The 17,580-nt window shown below is 39.8% G+C and overlaps 2 protein-coding genes across 5 annotated transcripts in view; one reads left to right on the forward strand and one right to left on the reverse strand.

The window, feature by feature from the left end:
* COG5 (component of oligomeric golgi complex 5) overlaps positions 1-17,580 on the reverse strand; it is a 171,703-nt gene that overhangs the window by 135,576 nt on the left and 18,547 nt on the right. The gene's annotated exons all lie outside the window — the stretch shown is intronic.
* GPR22 (G protein-coupled receptor 22) lies at positions 1,371-14,073 on the forward strand. Of its 4 annotated transcripts, none has more exons than XM_077338166.1 (4): positions 1,371-1,893; positions 2,957-3,221; positions 3,874-3,970; positions 5,301-14,073. In XM_077338166.1, exon 4 carries the CDS (start codon positions 5,327-5,329, stop codon positions 6,626-6,628), a length of 1,302 nt encoding a protein of 433 aa, XP_077194281.1. In that variant the 5' UTR covers positions 1,371-1,893; positions 2,957-3,221; positions 3,874-3,970; positions 5,301-5,326; the 3' UTR covers positions 6,629-14,073. The 4 variants fall into 4 exon arrangements, with proteins under 4 accessions (XP_077194281.1, XP_077194283.1, XP_077194282.1 ...); XM_077338168.1 differs by having other exon boundaries at positions 5,349-14,073; XM_077338167.1 differs by lacking the exon at positions 3,874-3,970 and having other exon boundaries at positions 1,372-1,893; positions 5,349-14,073.

Below are 17,580 nucleotides of genomic sequence, written 5' to 3' on the forward strand. Positions count from 1 at the left end.
AATTTGTGAACACCACCAGTGAAAAAATGTACAAAAGTAAACATTACAAGCATATAAGACAAAATCTTGCTGAGACTGAGATGGGGAAAAAACTTGAAGAGCTCAATGAAAGTGTCAACCCTGTGAAAAAGGCAAACTCTATGTTAGGGTTTGTTAGGAAAGGGAATGGATGGAGTCACTGAAGCAGTCAGTGCTCCGGGGAATGGTAGAGGACAGGAAGGCCTGGAGGATAATTGTCCATGGGGTCGCGATGGGCCAGACACAACTTCGCACCTTACAACAACAGGAAAGGGAATGAGAATAAAACAGCCAATACTGTAATAACACTCCTGTATGGATCTATTGTGTGGCCTCTTTTGGGAAGACTGTGTACAGTTCCGGTCACTGTATCTCTAAAAGGACATTACAGACCTGGAAAAAGCACAGAGGAGGACAACCAAGATGATTAGGGGTTGGAGAACCTTCCCTATGAGAGAAGGCTGAAGAGCCTGAGACTTTTCAGTTTAGAAAAGAGGTGAGTAAGAGGGGGCATGATAGAGGTTTATAAAAATATCCATGGGATGGAGGTAGTTGACAAAGATCATTTTTTTCTCCCTCTCACAAAATACTAGAATTTGAAGCTGATAGGCAGTAGGTTTAGGATGGGCAAAAGGAAATAGAGAGTAATGAAAATGTGAAATTCGCTTCCAAAAGATGTAGCGATGGCTTAAGGAATAAACAGCTTTAAAAGGGATTAGATAGATTCATGGAGGATAAGTCTATCAATGACTACTAGCCATAGTCACTAATCATCTGAACCCCAGAATCAGGAGGCAAGATCAGGGGAAGACCTCAGTCTCTATGCCCTGTTACCGGCCATTCAAAGGAACTGGTTAGCCACTTGTGAGACAGGATGGCAGACTAGATGTACTGGCCTGATCCAGCAGAGCTCTTCTTATGTTCTTATCTCTTTTCACATTTCTGTTTATCATAAAGACAGTTTATTCCAAAAAGAAGGAACAAATGCTGATCCATTCTACAAAAGATATTAGCAAAGATTAAGTGACATCCACTACCAAAGACACAGCTGGTTTTGCATTACAAGCTATCGTAGAACAGACTGAGGAAAAAAAATAGATACCGCCTATACAACCAACATAATAAACTAAGTACAATATATACAACAGAGGCACATGTTGTGTTCACCTACTAGTGTGATCTCACGTGGCACATGTAGTGAGAAGCCCACGGGGGGTGGGTTGGGGGAACGACAGTTGAACTAAAACTCCATTTCCTTAACGCATTCAAAGGAAACACAAATCACTTTTGTAAATTTAGCCCTTTAAAAAAGAATCCTCATCTAAAAGGAGGAAAAAAGAAAATTCACTCCCATAGGCATGAAGCACAGTTTAAGCCCAACCATCGCTGACCAATCAAAATTAGTGAATGCACTGCATCTCTCTGCAGTGAAGGAGAAGCGACAAGGTAGGCTTGTCATTCCCCACAGGCTGCCCAGAACAAGCTTTCCGAAAGCAGCCTGTGCCGTTCCTGTTCCACAACGACCGAGCCTCAATGTTGTCTCTGGAGACAAGGCTTCAGTATGTTAAATTACTTTCATTATGCCTTTTCAGACGCTTATTGATTCTACAGTAGGAAGCGGGAGACTGCAGCAGGCTCTGAGAGCAGCATTCCGTGCAGCAGGCGTGAACAAAACGCTGAAACAATGGCACAGCACAAGCACAAATTTGCATTGAGGTCCTGTTTTGGAGAGATGCTGTTCACTCTCTTCCCCTTGTACTCTGCTAACAAGTGAACAAAAAAATTCAAAACCCCCCACCACCACCCCCAACAATGAATCCCTCTAAAATGGAACGGCTCCACCAGCTTCGGGAATTTATCCAATCCTCAGTGGAGGTAAGGTGCATTCCTTATTATGGTACGGCGCCTCAGCAAAAAAATGTTTGTGATGGGGATGAGATTGCAGGATCAACTTTAAAATTCTGACTTTTTAAACTTTCTGTTCATATGTTTGATGACACATACCATGTTAAATAGTCAAATGTGCTTTTCTTCCACTGGATAAAAAAAAATGCAGTTCTTTGTGTGCTTTTCTATAAATGCATAAATGTGGAAAATTACCATTCCTGTGCCAAAAAGCTCTTAGAGATGGTGCAGCTTAAGGTCCTGTTGCTTAAAAAAAAATTAATGCCGTTAAAAAGGGATTTTAGTACAGGTCATTCTTTTTAAATTACCGACATTTGTGTATGTTGTAAATAGATTCAAAATATAAAAGACCAGAGATGCTCTTTTGGGGAGGATTGGTTATATCACTAAACCCTGATGTGCTCACAAGAAAAATGCCTATTTTTGTGCATGTGTGTTACTCTATTAACCGCTTTGTTACTGCAGGTATGCTTGAATAAATGTTATGTAAATAAGCTCACACAAAGTAGGGAATTTTGAATGAAAACAGCTGTAATCCCCATGGAACAGCACACGCTCTTCCATGGTCACATGAAGTCAACCCAGAACTGTGTTAAACTAGAGAGTAATCCTAAAGAGGTCTACTCAGTTACAGCCAATAGGGTTTACTCCCAGGAAAGCATTCTTAGGAGTACACAGCTAGTCATGAACACTGCAAAAATAGCACCTATGGACACACTTAGAAAAATACTGCAGCAATTTCCCCCTTTTACTGCCATACTGTCTTTTACCTTTAATATTTTGAAATGTACACAGTAGAAACTGATTTGACTTCAGAGATGGGGAAAAAACCACTATAATTAAAAGTAAACAAATAAATGTGCTTAATTCTACATACTTCACACAAAAAATTTACACTCTTTAAAAGGTGCAATGTTACACAATGTGCCTTCAGATGACCTTATATGAAAATGTTATCCTTAGAAATACTTGGAATCCCTTTATGCTAGAATGTCTATTTGAACCTTTTTCTCTCTTTCTCTCTGTCTTCAAGGGTACAGATCCTCTAATTTGGTTTTGGTTATAGCCACATGAAGAATACAGTAGCTTGGGGAATCTTCTGAGCCATCTGCCCTACAAGCATCAGGATATGCTTTTTATTTTTTGAAAGACAAAGGAACCAGCACAAAACCATGGAGAACATCTATATTACCCCTTAAATACATGCAACGCATCAGCATAGAAAGAAGATTAAGGCACCTGATCCAAGTATTCATGGAGAGAAGATTAAATCAAGGGTTTATGACTACAGCAAAATGGTGAGCATCTCACTAAAAAGGGGGATTTATAATGTGAAACCAGACCTGTGGAAATGGCTGATGAATGTATACTAGGATGTGGCTTTCTGTATGTCATCAGAATGCTAAAATTAGGCTCTATATAAATAATCTATAAAGTATTATCCAAGTCATTAGTTACAGTGACTAAAGTTTAATAAAACTATCACAGATCAGCTGATACAGTTCACGGGCTTCAGTGAAAACACAGGAACTGAATTATACGATAACTTCTGTGACAAACTCGTGACAACAGATAAATGCACCAAAATCCAATCGAAATCAGAGTACACCTATAACAAGAGGATGTCTGAATACATTTCAGAAGTCAGTTATTCCTTAACCATTTTTACTTTGCTCCATCTGGGAAAATTTTAAAAAATGGTGCCAGGCAACACAAAAAGGGTAAAAAAAAATCACAAGCCTCTTACAGAAGCTCTGCTTTCCACTAATGGCTTTAAAAGGGAAAGATAATTCATATCTCTCTGATACTGGTCTATAGAAACGTATCAGGGAATCATATCCTTTGGTTTTCTTTTTAAAAAAATCTACTGCTAAAAGTATTGGAGGAAAAGGAAAAACTAAAATATTCTGCAAGGCAGGAAACAGATTGCAGCCATCTCTCTGTTGCCAGGTGAAAACACTTGTCAAAATCTGTCAGTGACACCATGTATGAATTTATGACAAGCTGCTCCAGCAAGCTGAGAGGCCCTTGAGGCAAGAGAAAACAGGTAGGTCAGATGCTGCATGTACCCAACCTCTGCTTCACATTTACAGTTCTGGAGATGCATTTCATTTTAATTACCTTCCCATTGAATATTGTTATTTCATTCAACTGCCTATCTTAATAACAGATCCAACAAAGTCTCACTGCTTAAAGCTGCCTGTCTAAAAGCTGGTTCATGGGGAAATTTCCATTTTTGTCAAATTTTGCTTTGCAAATTCCTGCAGCTTATTCAAAGGGGATAAGCTATGATACCAGTTGTTTCAGCTTATCGCTAATATCCCTGAATCATTTAAAAATATATTGCAAAACACTATGATATACATTTAGACAGGCATACAAAGCTTGCAGGGTGACATCAAATATTTACATTGTTTGTTGCAATGCAAAGGATGCATTGGTCCAAAACAGTAGCTATCAAACACCTCACATAAATATGGTATATTAGTATTATAAACAATAGTTTGTAATAAAATATAGTGTGGTCATATTTCTACAATTAATGCCAGTTCACTATCAAAACTTTATAATTAGAGAAATAACCCTATATTGCAACACTGAAATCCACATACCCTGGATCTATTTACGTCTGTCTGCACATCCCCACTGTGTTAACTAATATATGTTCTTAAATTTAGATGTGAAAAAGGTGCCACAATTAATTTTTTTTGCTTTTTATATGAAATATTGGCTGTTAGTAGCCAGAATTTCCTAGAATGGAAATATATGCAATATATAAATGCAAAATATATGCCCAGAGCCGTAGGGAAGGGCTGTATAGAAATCTAAATAAATAAAATGAAAAGAATCTCAGCAGTTTTACAATTTTTACAGTTTTACAATTAAGCACAAGAATAAACATGTGACGACATAGTTTTGTGTATACATGTAGTTATGCACAGAGAAACACACATGAGAAACTTTCAAGTAGACAATGCTATACCATTTCAATACATTCAGCACAACTTCTGAAGTAGCAATGAAACAGCAATTTAAATACAAAGAATTCTTCCAGGAGGAGGATTTCTTTCAAATCTAGGTCCTTCCTCATACTCTTATATAAAATAGTTTGATTTACTTTTCCAATGATCACAAACTGTATCTATGCATATATATCATCCGGGTTGCAAATACTGGGGTGTGACAACTGCCTTTGTTGTTGCTTTTTATTTAAAAATCTGTAATTTTTAATATCTCAAAATCCCACAATCCAAGTACAATTCCAAATTTACTGTCTGTTAAAGTACAATTAAAGCTGCTTGTCTATATATATATGCGATTCACCATAAGAACATCCAAATTCAAACTGCTTTATATTGTCTCTCTCATCTTTTTAGGGCCAAACGATCCTCCAACAAAAAAAATGTGTTTCTCTTCCATTCCAGAAGTCAACATGCAGTCTGAATCTAACATTACAGTTCGAGATGCCATTGATGACATCAGCACCAATATGTACCAGCCACTGTCTTATCCATTAAGCTTTCAAGTTTCTCTTGCTGGATTTCTGATGCTGGAAATTGTGTTGGGACTTGGCAGCAACCTCACCGTATTGGTACTTTACTGCATGAAATCCAACTTAATCAACTCTGTCAGTAACATTATTACAATGAACCTTCATGTTCTCGATGTAATAATTTGTATGGGATGTATTCCTCTAACTATAGTTATTCTTCTGCTTTCATTGGAGAGTAACTCTGCACTGATCTGCTGCTTCCACGAGGCTTGTGTGTCTTTCGCAAGCGTCTCCACCGCCATCAATGTCTTCGCTATCACTTTGGACCGATACGATATCTCTGTGAAACCAGCTAATCGGATTTTGACAATGGGAAGGGCTGTGATGCTTATGACATCAATATGGATCGTCTCTTTTTTTGCATTCCTGATTCCATTCATCGAAGTCAGCTTCTTCAGTCTTCAAAGTACAAATACTTGGGAAAACAAGACACTTCTGTGTGTTAGTGCAAATGAATACCACACAGAACTAGGGATGTACTACCACCTTTTAGTACAAATTCCTATCTTTTTTTTTACTGTTATAGTAATGCTAATCACATATAGCAAAATACTCCAGGCACTGAATATCCGAATAGGCACAAGGTTTTCTACAGGGCAGAAGAAAAAAGCAAGAAAGAAAAAGACCATTTCTTTGTCCACACAACATGAGACCACTGATGCATCACAAAGCAGTGGAGGGAGAAATGTGGTCTTTGGTGTAAGGACTTCAGTGTCAGTCATAATTGCCTTACGGCGGGCAGTAAAGCGACATCGCGAAAGACGGGAAAGACAGAAGAGAGTCTTCAGGATGTCACTGTTGATCATTTCAACTTTTCTTCTCTGCTGGACACCAATTACTGTTTTAAATACAACAATTTTATGTTTGGGCCCAAGTGACCTTTTGGTAAAGTTGAGATTGTGTTTTCTAGTCATGGCATATGGAACTACCATCTTCCACCCTCTTTTATATGCATTCACTAGGCAGAAATTTCAAAAAGTTCTGAAAAGTAAAATGAAAAAGCGAGTGGTTTCAATAGTGGAAGCGGACCCAATCCCGAATAATGCTGTAATACACAACTCATGGATAGAGCCTAAGAGGAACAGGACAATTACTTTTGAAGACAATGAAGTAAGGCAGAAGTGTTTAGTGCCTCAGGTTGTTACGGACTAGACTACAGTATGGTAATCACGGAATCATTTAAAAGGAAATACAAAAACAAGTAAAATAAATACTGCCAAATAAGGATTTTTAAAAAAGAGAAAACAAAAGAAGAATTGCCTAGACTGTAAGTGTTTGACATGTATGCTGAATAGATTAGGGCTGTATATTTTCCTTCATCATTAGTCAAGATGCACATTGCATGGCAGTTTGTCAAAATGCTTTCATAGGTATAATTTGTCAAAAGCCTGTCCTCTAATATACATCAAAGTAAATATTTTCTTTTTTAAAAAAGCCTTAAAAGAAGTGTACACTTTAAAAAGTTATATTTGATCTGCTGTAAATATATAAAGCTTTTGTTTTTAAGTTTTCTGCCAAAAAAAAAAAAAAACAGTTTGCTACCTGGCCACAAAGAAGTCACCTGACTATGGGAGAGATCCAATCAGTTTTCTGCTTGAGAGGAGGAAAGGGGACGTTTTTGAACATTCAAAAAGTTTATGCTGAGAATTGTGGGACATGAGTGAACAAAAGCCATGTGGGATGTAGACTGTGAGATTGAATGAAAAAAACTGTTTGGATTCAGCCCCTTCATTCTAAAGTCTTAATATCTGCTCCTGTTTAGACATACTACCCAGATTTCTGTCAATGAAATCTGGGCATTTTCCGATGGCCGTGAATAGGTTAAAATTATGCCTCCAATCAACTCTGGATACTTTCCTCTTTGTTTATAATTAGTTTCCACAAGGAAAAGAAATTCAGTGCAGTCCTAAGCTGAGTTACACTCTTCTAAACCCACTGACTACATTGAAAATGGAATGTTATAATTGTTCTTACTTCCATATTAAAAGAGAGTCATGTGAGAGTACTTTTAAAAGTACAAAGCTAAAAAAAATGGTAACCTGCATGCAAAATCCAAACCAATTTCAATCCCTTAAATTCTTTATAAGTAAACAGTGGATCTATCAACTGAGACCAAATTTTAAGGCACCTATATAGAGTACATATTCCTCATGATTATCTTGTGGAAACAGTAATGGCTTTTACTCACACTAAGTACTTGCTTACATATCCAAAGCTACACAAGATTGTTAACTAGAAGTGTTTTCTGCATCTCAATGCTTATTTTAGGAAATTTCAACAGCATTGTGTACCTGAAAGGCAAATTCTGAATTCCACTAAATGTCTCTAGAAGTCAGGGATCACAATAATGCTCACTAGCATTATGGAATGAGAGAGAAATGGTGCAGGAACTAACAAGCTTGTCTAAATGCAATGGCTAACCATGGTTTGTAATTACATGAACTAACCTCAGGTCAACCTCAGGTCCAATCTCTTCCCCCCTCCCTTCCTGTTGAGAAAAATTGTTTGGTGCTACATCTAGACCACAAACTTATGGTTTGCATTTCCATTCCAACACAGAATTGCTGCCCATAGTTTGGTCATGAATCGAGCAATAGCCAGCATTTAAAATGCCAATGAAAAAATAGAATTTTCCAAACTGGTAGCAGGGGGATGGTAATTCTGAGTGCTGCCTGGTTGTAAAGATGGGCAGTGACTGTTAACTGATATAATAACTCTTCTACCACTCCCACATTTGTTATTACCCAGCCCAAATACCTACATGGTCCTCAAAGAGAGGGCTTCTATTCTTACATGCTTATCCTTCATATTATCCCAAGGTAATACCAGCTGTTAAATAATGGATAGCATAGACAATTAAGCATCAGTCTGGTCCCAAAATAAATCCTGTACCAATTTAGGGTAGATGTAAGATTGTAGCATCTTTGCCAGTTCCTTTCATAATAAAAATGTTGAACCAATATGCTTACAGCCAAAATGGGGATCTTGAAGATATTGACAAGGTGCTTAAGGCTGTCAAAGCCACCAGCATAGCTTGAGTCCTTAATCCACCAAGGTGGTATAGGTTGGCTTCTCAAGATCAGCGAGTATCACTTTGGAGTAGAAAAGGATACCATCTTCTGGTTATCAGGCTTCCTTAACAGCCCATTGCTGCACGGCTGACCCACCTTTTTAAAGGTGTGAGCACCTGAATATATGCTCATGGTACAGCTACAGGCACTGCTAGATGAGGCATCCAACTCCTTGGTCTGTTTTAACTTGCTTTCTGAACAGAGGAAATGACACCAATCATCCTGGTGGACTACCTTAATGTAGAGATTGGCAGGTTGAATTCTTCCTGTTACCCTTAGCCATTGCCTGATTTGCTCTGATGTCACAGTGGACATCTCTGTTCCCAGTATCAATTGTCTGGATTTAAGCCTGCAAGATCCTCTATGACTCATCAAGCTATCCTTCCTTCAACTGTTTTAATGTCATGGATGGGAACTTGAGCACTGTGGGCTGGAGAGATGATTGCTTAGAAAGAAACGTCCACAAATACCCTTTCTGAAATTAAACAACCTATGTCACAGGCTTTCAAAATGACACCCTGAAAGTGCAGACATCTCACAGACTTTCAAAGGAAAGAAAAAGATAATTCTGAAAAGGCAGGATAAGTAGTATTCCTTTCAGTTTGAGATCAACTGAAGGTATCAGTGTGGGAAACTGGTGCTGCCACAATTACTCAGATGCACACACCTACACACAATCACTTCAAATTTAACAGAACAATATGCAATATTTCACATCACACTACAAGTGATTCAGCGGCCCAAACACTCAGAAGCTTTGTTATTAGACTCATGGAGAGAGGTTGCTGTACAGCCCATTGACAAGTGACCTGGGTTATAAGTTTACCTTCTCCTCCAAAAGTCTCTTCTCACTCAAATCTTCTAGCAGTCCATATAAGAATTTAAAGTGTCTTAACTCAAACACTTTGTCCCTATTACCACAAAAAGTATAACAAATGTCTCCTAATTCTACTTATGATCTAACCACTCCATCTGTCATGTAATTTTCAAAATACTTTTTATGGCAACTGATTGAATTTCCATTTCCATCTTATGCTAAATCTTATGGTAAATGCTTAAAAATAAATCAGGTTTAACCAGATATTAAATACAATAAATATTTAGAATCTGAACATGTATCACACATGACCCATGAAATGCAGTCCACTAGTCACACGTAGGTTCTAACAGGTACTTAACAGCATCCAAATAACAGGTGGTTTAATCAAGACCCTGATTGCCTCTCAAGGGGACTGAGCAGCATTCTACTTAAGTTAGCCACAAGCTGGGAAGGCATACTTTAAAGTGGGACATAAACATGTCTATGCAAAGGGACCAACTACAGGGCGGTGACAGTAAAAATATTACTAAGAGAATATTTAGCAGGCAAGTTTTTGTCAGTATAAAATAAGGCATAAAGCTAAGAATAAAAACCAAGTGGGGGGAACTGGAACCATAAAACCAACTGGTAACAGTTAGGACCTACAAAGGTTGAATGTCTGTATTGTTGTTAAAATTATATTATTTTTAATGTGCACAATTAAAAAACAACAACTTTAGGAATTAAAAATATATATCCAGCACATAGGCTATTGCAAGCCAGTATGCTGTGTACTATGTCAACCAAAAAGACTGACGTGTTTCAGCCCTTTTAGGGCCTTCTTCAAAGGTCTGGTTTTAACACACCCGTTCTTAACACATATATAAAATACATACAGCAGCCAATAAAAGCTCCAAAGTAAGCGTCTGTAAAAGATAAAGAAATACACTGTAATTCTACACAATTCAAGTTAATACATAACAGAAGAAATTGTGAAGTCATAAAACTTACTGCAAAGTATCAGAATCACTTAATGAAAGATATCTAGTTTTCAGTCATTAGCTCTCTATAAAAAATCAATTATGAAAAATGTAATCAAACTGTTAACACCTAATAACAGAAAGGGGAAAAGATGGAATGAAATTTACCTTCCAAAGGCTACCCAAAAATGTTCAATGGCGTGTTTCCTTATTAGTGCATGTATTGCAATGAGTGAAGTGGTGGAATGATGAGGGAGAGAATCTTATAAAGTAAGAGGACGATGCAACAGTGCTGACAGAGAGCCATTTCTGACCAACTGCAGCCAGCCAGAGCCAGAAGGAGGGGGCGGGGAAACTTTGTATTGTGTACCTGAGAACAGGCACCTTTTCATGTACATTAGAATCAGCGAGAAGAAGAAACAAAGAAAACAGCAACATTTTGTGCTTAAACACACATCCAGTCAATCTCTTGATTTAAACCCATTGGTTCCAGAGTCCCAAAAGTGAATATCCAAAAGGTCTCTCTTCTCTTTAGAGCAAATATCAGATGTTCCTTGGGCACTGTGATCTTCTCAATGCCATAAAACTGAAGATCTTTCATGGTTTGTTGAATCGTTCTACAGTGTTGGACCACTGGCGCAGAGGTTCAATGATTTTTGAGACTGCTTAGGTGTTCAAGGATACGTACTCTTAAAGGTCTAGATGTGAAATCTATATTATTCTTAGATTTACTTTCCACTAAATATATAACACCAGATGTAGTACAAGTTATATACTGATTGATAGAGAAAGTTCTATCATTGGAACCCTTAAAGCTTTGCATTTTTTTATAGCATGCTGAAACAATCTACAGTGGTGGCAAGGGGGGAAAAAACATTTGGTAACCCTTTTCCATTTACAGTGTTTACTGCCAGTTCTATGTGGGAGAAGCTGCTGTGAACCAGCATGTCCTTGAGATTTTTTTTATTGTTTCTGGGCAAACAAAAGAATTGAGATGCACCTTGGAATGTTAAAAGAGGAGATACCAATACTTATTAATGGTATTTTTAATTTTATGTTAATGTTTGTTGTTAAGTTAAAACAAACATTTTATCTGTAATATTGATTTTATTTTTTGGCATCAAAAGAATATATCTTGGAATTTGTTTGGCCTTATAGAGAGCATGTTTTAAGAGATTGCTTGAAAGGAGCTAACATCTGTTTGGATGGTATTGCCTTGATTCCTAACTATTACATCTAAAAAATCGGTGCTGTCCTCATTATAGTTCAGTTCAAATTTAATGGTTCTATGAACCATGTTAATATGTTTTGTGAACTGAAGTAATGTTTCTTCTGAACCATCCCATATCAAAAAGATGTCATCCAAAAATCATTTACTCACAATAATTTGTTTATATATACTTGAAAAGATGTATTTCTCTTCAAACCTCTCCATACACAGGTCGGCTAATTGAGGGGCAAATTTACAACCCATGGCTGTCGCCAAAATTTGCCAAAAATATTCATCTGCGAACTGAAAAAAAATATTTTGGAGCCAAAGTTCTGCTAATTGGTAAAGAATAATAAATGCAGGGGGGGGGATTGCAAGAGTTCCCTCATCTCTAGGGTATCATATATTACATCTAGGGCCTCATCCAGGAGAATAATAATCTTTAATCCGCTCCTGCGGAGCGGATTAACTAAAGGAGTAAGGTTGTTGGGGAGGAGTTAGGGCGGGCCCTGTCTGGTATAAAAACTCTGAGGAGCGAATCAGGAGCCGCGAGTGGCACTCCAGGGCCAAGTTAGCCACTTGGCCCGTCTCCCGAACGCCGCACCGAGAACTCTCCAGCCAAGATGCTCCCCGACCTCCACCCAGCATGGACCCTCCAATATGGCCCCCGAGACGACGACAACGAGCCGCTCAGCGGGAAGCCGCACACCGCCGACAACAGCCAACATGCTCACCGCCCTCCAAGCTTCGCCGACGCCAGCGTGCCCAGCCAGCAACCTCCACGATGGCCCCCGAGACGAGGAGGACTTCGCAAACGCCGCCACGCCCAGCCACCGCCCTCAAAGAGCACCGCTGAGAGGACAAGGCTGCCGCCGAGCCGCTCCGCAGTACGCAACGGCCCCAGACATTGCGCCCGCCCTCTACTTCGCCATGCACCAAAGCACTCCACCGTGCCGCCCCCTGCGCCGTGCACAGCCCTCGCCGCCCGTCCACCGCAACATGGCCGCAGATGCCCTCCTCGGCTCCTTCACACCGCCGCTGCCCTAGCCCAGGTTAGTTTGCCCGCGGTAGACTCCCCGAGGCCCACTGCGCCACCAGCACGCCTCATGCCCCTCTTCCACCTGCCTCCCTCCCTATACAGAACTCTTTTACGATCGCCACACCATCGGTCGCGCCCTTATAGCGCCCATTTTATTGGTATTTAAAATGGGCATTAAATCTAGTCGTACATAAGAATACCACATGTAGGGTGAAAAATAGCCAATCCTCCTGAACCCGTTTGATGTTGTTGATATAGTTGATGTTGTTGATAAGAATGCCAAGAGCCATGTATCGTTGCTGTACACATGAGATTAACTTGTTCTTCCCAGCTATTCAAAATAGCTAATTTCATTGTAATGGCAATTAATGCCGTATACCTACAAAATTAAATAGCATTCATTTGTACAATTTGTACATGCTGAATTGCCATATTGGTAGACAATTCAGTTCCTTAATTTGAAGAAAATTCAACAAATTTTTATAGAGAAGATGGTATAATTTTTTAATTGCTTTTAATTTTTATTAATTTATAAAGACTCCCCTCCAATATCTGGGGAGTCTCCCAAGTACAAAAAAATCTCTGCTTTTATTTATTGGATTTTACAGATTTTATCATTTGTTACAGAGCCAAGCAATTTACTGTTAGATATAGTGCTATTTATTGGGGTCTACAATAAATATCCCCATTCAAATCCTCACAATGCCAATTTGCACAACACTCATACAAAGTTTTGGAAATTCAGAAAATAACCAGGTTTGCAGAAAACCTTACATACAAAAACACTACCTTTAATAAAAATATTTCAAATATTAAGTGACATCTTTGCATGGTCAGAGATTGTAGAAATAAGACATTGGAGTTTGGGTGGTATTCTGGTGTTATATTTCCCCCTGTATCTACATGCCCAATTGTTCTAATCTACCTGACAAGCTTTATGCGTAAGCAGATACATAAAGGAACAGGATGCTGGAACAAAGGAATATATTTTCTTGTCAATGTAAAAAAGTCTTGCAAACTTCTTGTTTAAGTGCAAAGTGACAGTGCCACCTAAAACTTTCTGATCTCATCTACAAGATTTCCACATAATAGTAACTTTCACAGAAGAAATTCCATGAAACCTATATTTGTCTATCATGTATTACAAGGGTGTATGTATCTGTTTCATTGTGTGGAAGTATTCAGGTCACAAAATTACATTTGTCTAAAGTATTTTTTGGTGTGTTTACAAATAAGAAAAACAACAATGTACTACTGAGTTATAACTGCCTCAAGGCAACCCCATCTGTGGGAATCTCCAAACAACAGATAATCAGAGGTGGTTTGCCATTGTTGCCCTCTGCATAGCAACCCCAGTGAACCTATCCAAGGGCTGTGACTGTGGCCAATCTGCTTAACTCTCGAACTCTAATAAGCCTGGGTTAACCTGTGCAATTCGAACTGTTATTTCTACAAATAAGGAAAGATTAAATCTGGATGGATCATTGGTTGATCATGACACTTGGATTACTTTCTCTTTTTAACACTGAAATTTGAGGCATCCATGTTTTTGCTAGGTTTTGCTTACTGTGGTGGTATATATTTAGTAATTTAATTGTTTCATTAACCAGGCACATCCTTTCCAAATACAATTAGCCAGAAGCAAAACCGGGTGCCCCTCTACTCCGCAACTCATCATGCTTTTAGCAGCCATGCAGAATGAGGTTCCCTAGACAAAGACCCTCGTCACAAAAGAGTTACTAGAGACATTTGCAAAACAGTATCTAATGCCAACCAATAAACTGCCAGAATGCAGAGAGTCCTATTTATTTATTCAACAATTTCTATATATACTAGAGCATCTTTTACTTTTAATTGCCATCATAAATCATAAACCCCTATCAAATACTTCCCAAGTTTGGGGGTTGCTTCTTGGATAATGAGCTCTTCGGATTTCAGCTTATCTGTAAACTGCTCCTGTGGAGCGGTAAAAATAAAACAATAAGGGGTAGGTGGAAGGAGAAAGGGGTGGGGCAAGTCCGTGATAAAAACTCAGAGCGGCCAATTGGGAGCGGCAAAGTGGCTCCCAATTGGCCTCTCCAAGTGTCACTCTGGGGCCAAGTGGCCAATGGGAAGCCGCACGCAGCATGGCTCCCCATTGGCCACTTGGCCCATCAGGGACTGCCCAGTGAGTTGGCTGGGAGAAGAGGCTTCACCGCCAGGAAATGAGCAGGGCTGCCGCGTCAAAGACGAGGCCGGGACCTTGGCCGGGGAGGGGGGTGGTGGGGAGGCTTCAACGCGCCCTGAAGTGCAGGCCTGGTCTTCTGGGCGCACCGACACCGGGACCTCGGGGGGAGGGGGGAAAGCCAATGCCACGGTGAGAATAGCAGGCCTGACGCGTCAGAGACGCGTCCGCCCTGCTCCTTTCCCCGCACCGCGGCCAGGGGGCAGGGAAGGCTGCGCTGCGCCGCAAAGAGCTGGACCAGTGCATCTCTGATGCGCTGGGCCTGCTCCTGTTACCGTGCCAAAGCCGGCAGAACAGGGGGGGAGAGGGGCCACCTGGGACGCCGCAGCAGGGGGCCCCGCAAGCAGCCCTGCGAGCCCCCCCGCCCCACTGGCGCTCATGCTAGCCCACATTGTATTTTAAAATACAATGGGCTTTGCCCCTAGTATGGATATGAAACATATATTCAAACAATTTGAACAGGTTCTTTCTTTATTGGTACAATACTATAGCTTTTCTAATCATCTTTAATTTTATTTAGCAAGAGTTATAAATAAATGTGCTTTTGTAGTTTCTTGAAGATTGACAGAAGTAGTTAGAGGTCCTATTGTGACATAATACTAAAATAGTAGCTTTCAGGCTGACAGCCTCCTTAAATGTTTGACAAATGTTTTATGTTTGCAACATTATTAGTTGGACTAAACAGACCACAGGTCTGATCCAGTATGCTTCTAGGTGAAGTCAATGAAATCCTGCTGTTAAAAGGGGAGGTGGAAAGACAACTCCATCTCTTTCCCTGAGGCTACCAATCATGAGGGGGTGGTATGGAAGCCCCCAAAATAAAATAACAAATAAGGTAGAAAGTCCCTACATCTATTCCAAGAAAACTGTGAGGACTCCATTTTCATGTTAGCCATATGGGCATAAATAGAGCTCTCCTTCTATTCTTATAAAAGTCTTTCAAACACCTTAAATACCCCCAAGGGGTACCCCAGGGCCCCTAAATCCAGTTTGAGAAACAACAAAGCATTAGTTTGACTGTGTTATTTACAGTGTTATTCAAAGTGTAAGTATATAAATAACACTGCTAAAAATGTCAGCTCTCAAAGCAAAGAGGAAAGACTTTGTTGTCTGATAGAACATGTTTACAGGAAGGAAGGGTTTTTTTAAAATATATAAAGCTGTTCTATAAGAAGCACAGCTGGTAAATAAGAATTTGCAAAAATACAGTAATTGCTGATGAAGATATCAAATTTCATCTTATCGGGTTAGTTCATTCTTTAGAAAGATGCCCAACTGTTGTACAAGGCCTCCTGAGACATATTATATAAACTATATAGGGTATTATAAAAGTAAGTACAACCCCAAATTAACAAGACCTTCCATACAGACTTTAGAATCATAATACTAATCAACCAAAATATCACCTCAAGCGTGGTCAGTCTCTAGGAGGGGCCTGGAAATTTCCTAAAATTATAACTGTTCTCCAGACTACAGAAATCAGTTCCCCTGGAGAAATCGGCTGCTCTGGATGGTGGACTCTATGGCATTATGCCCTACTGAGGTCACTCCTCTACCCAAATACCATCCTCCCGCCAGCTTCACACCCTAATATATCCAGGAGTCTCCAAACCCAGAGTTGGCAACCCTAATCATCACTACATATTCCACTGCCCAGTAGAAATCATTGTGCAGCCACCAGCATAGAATCTCCTTTTTAAAACAAAGCAAAGAGAGAGAGATGGAATACAACTAAAGAAATAAAAGCAAATTAACGTTTTAAATTCTTATATACATAGCTTACACATTGGGGGAGGGAACAAGGCATGCTACCTGAGCTCCCATTAAAGTAACATAATCAAGGAAAAAAGGCACCTTTGTTGCTCCTAATGTTGGGGCAACATTAAACTTTAGGATTCATAAACAGCTACTTATGTAACTTTCTTCTAGACAGTTTATTTATTTATTATATTTATATGCCACCCTCCCCTGCAGCTCAGGGTGATTTACATGGAACATGGGAAAACATGGAACAGTACAGTATAATTTAGTAACAATGTCAAATAAATAACAGTGATAACAGAATAACAGTGGTTCTAATATGTTCAGTAACTGATCGAACAATATTAACTTGTTGGTTAGTTCAAGATGTCCTTGGGGAGGGGTTCTGGGAAGCCTAGTAGATGTTGTCAGATGTTGGCTGTGAAGTTCCCTTTTGCAGGCCCTGAGGAACTGTTCTAGTTCCGGCAAGACCTTGATCTCCTCTGAGAACTCATTCCCCCAGGTGAGGGCCTCGACAGAGAAACCTCTGGCCCTGGTTGTGGTCAGATGGGCTTGCCAATTGGAAGTGGCAAAGCTTACAGCTCTTTAAGGGGTATAGACAGTGAGGTGGTCTCTCAGCTACACTGGGCCCAGACCACATATGGCCTTAAAGGTGATTACCAAAGCCTTAAGTCTGATCCGAAATTCAACTGGTAGCCAGTGCAGTTGTTTGGAAGTGAGCTGGATGTAGGGCCTCCATGATGTTCTTATGAGGACCTTGGCTACTGCATTCTGGAACAGCTGTAGTTTCCAGATCAAGGTTAAGAGTAGGCCTACATTGTGGAAGTCCAATCTAGAGGTGACTACTGCATAGATCACTGTGGCTAGGTGTTCTGGGGCCAAGTACGGTGCTAGTACTTGGTGCAGATGGTAGAACGCCAGCCGTGCAGCTCTTGTGACCTGTGCCTCCACAGAGAGGGAGGCATTGAGGATCACACCCAGGTTCCTGACAGAGTGAGCTACTGACAGCTGTACACCATC

This window comes from Paroedura picta, chromosome 5, assembly GCF_049243985.1.
Source record: "Paroedura picta isolate Pp20150507F chromosome 5, Ppicta_v3.0, whole genome shotgun sequence".
Taxonomy (NCBI): domain Eukaryota; kingdom Metazoa; phylum Chordata; class Lepidosauria; order Squamata; family Gekkonidae; genus Paroedura; species Paroedura picta.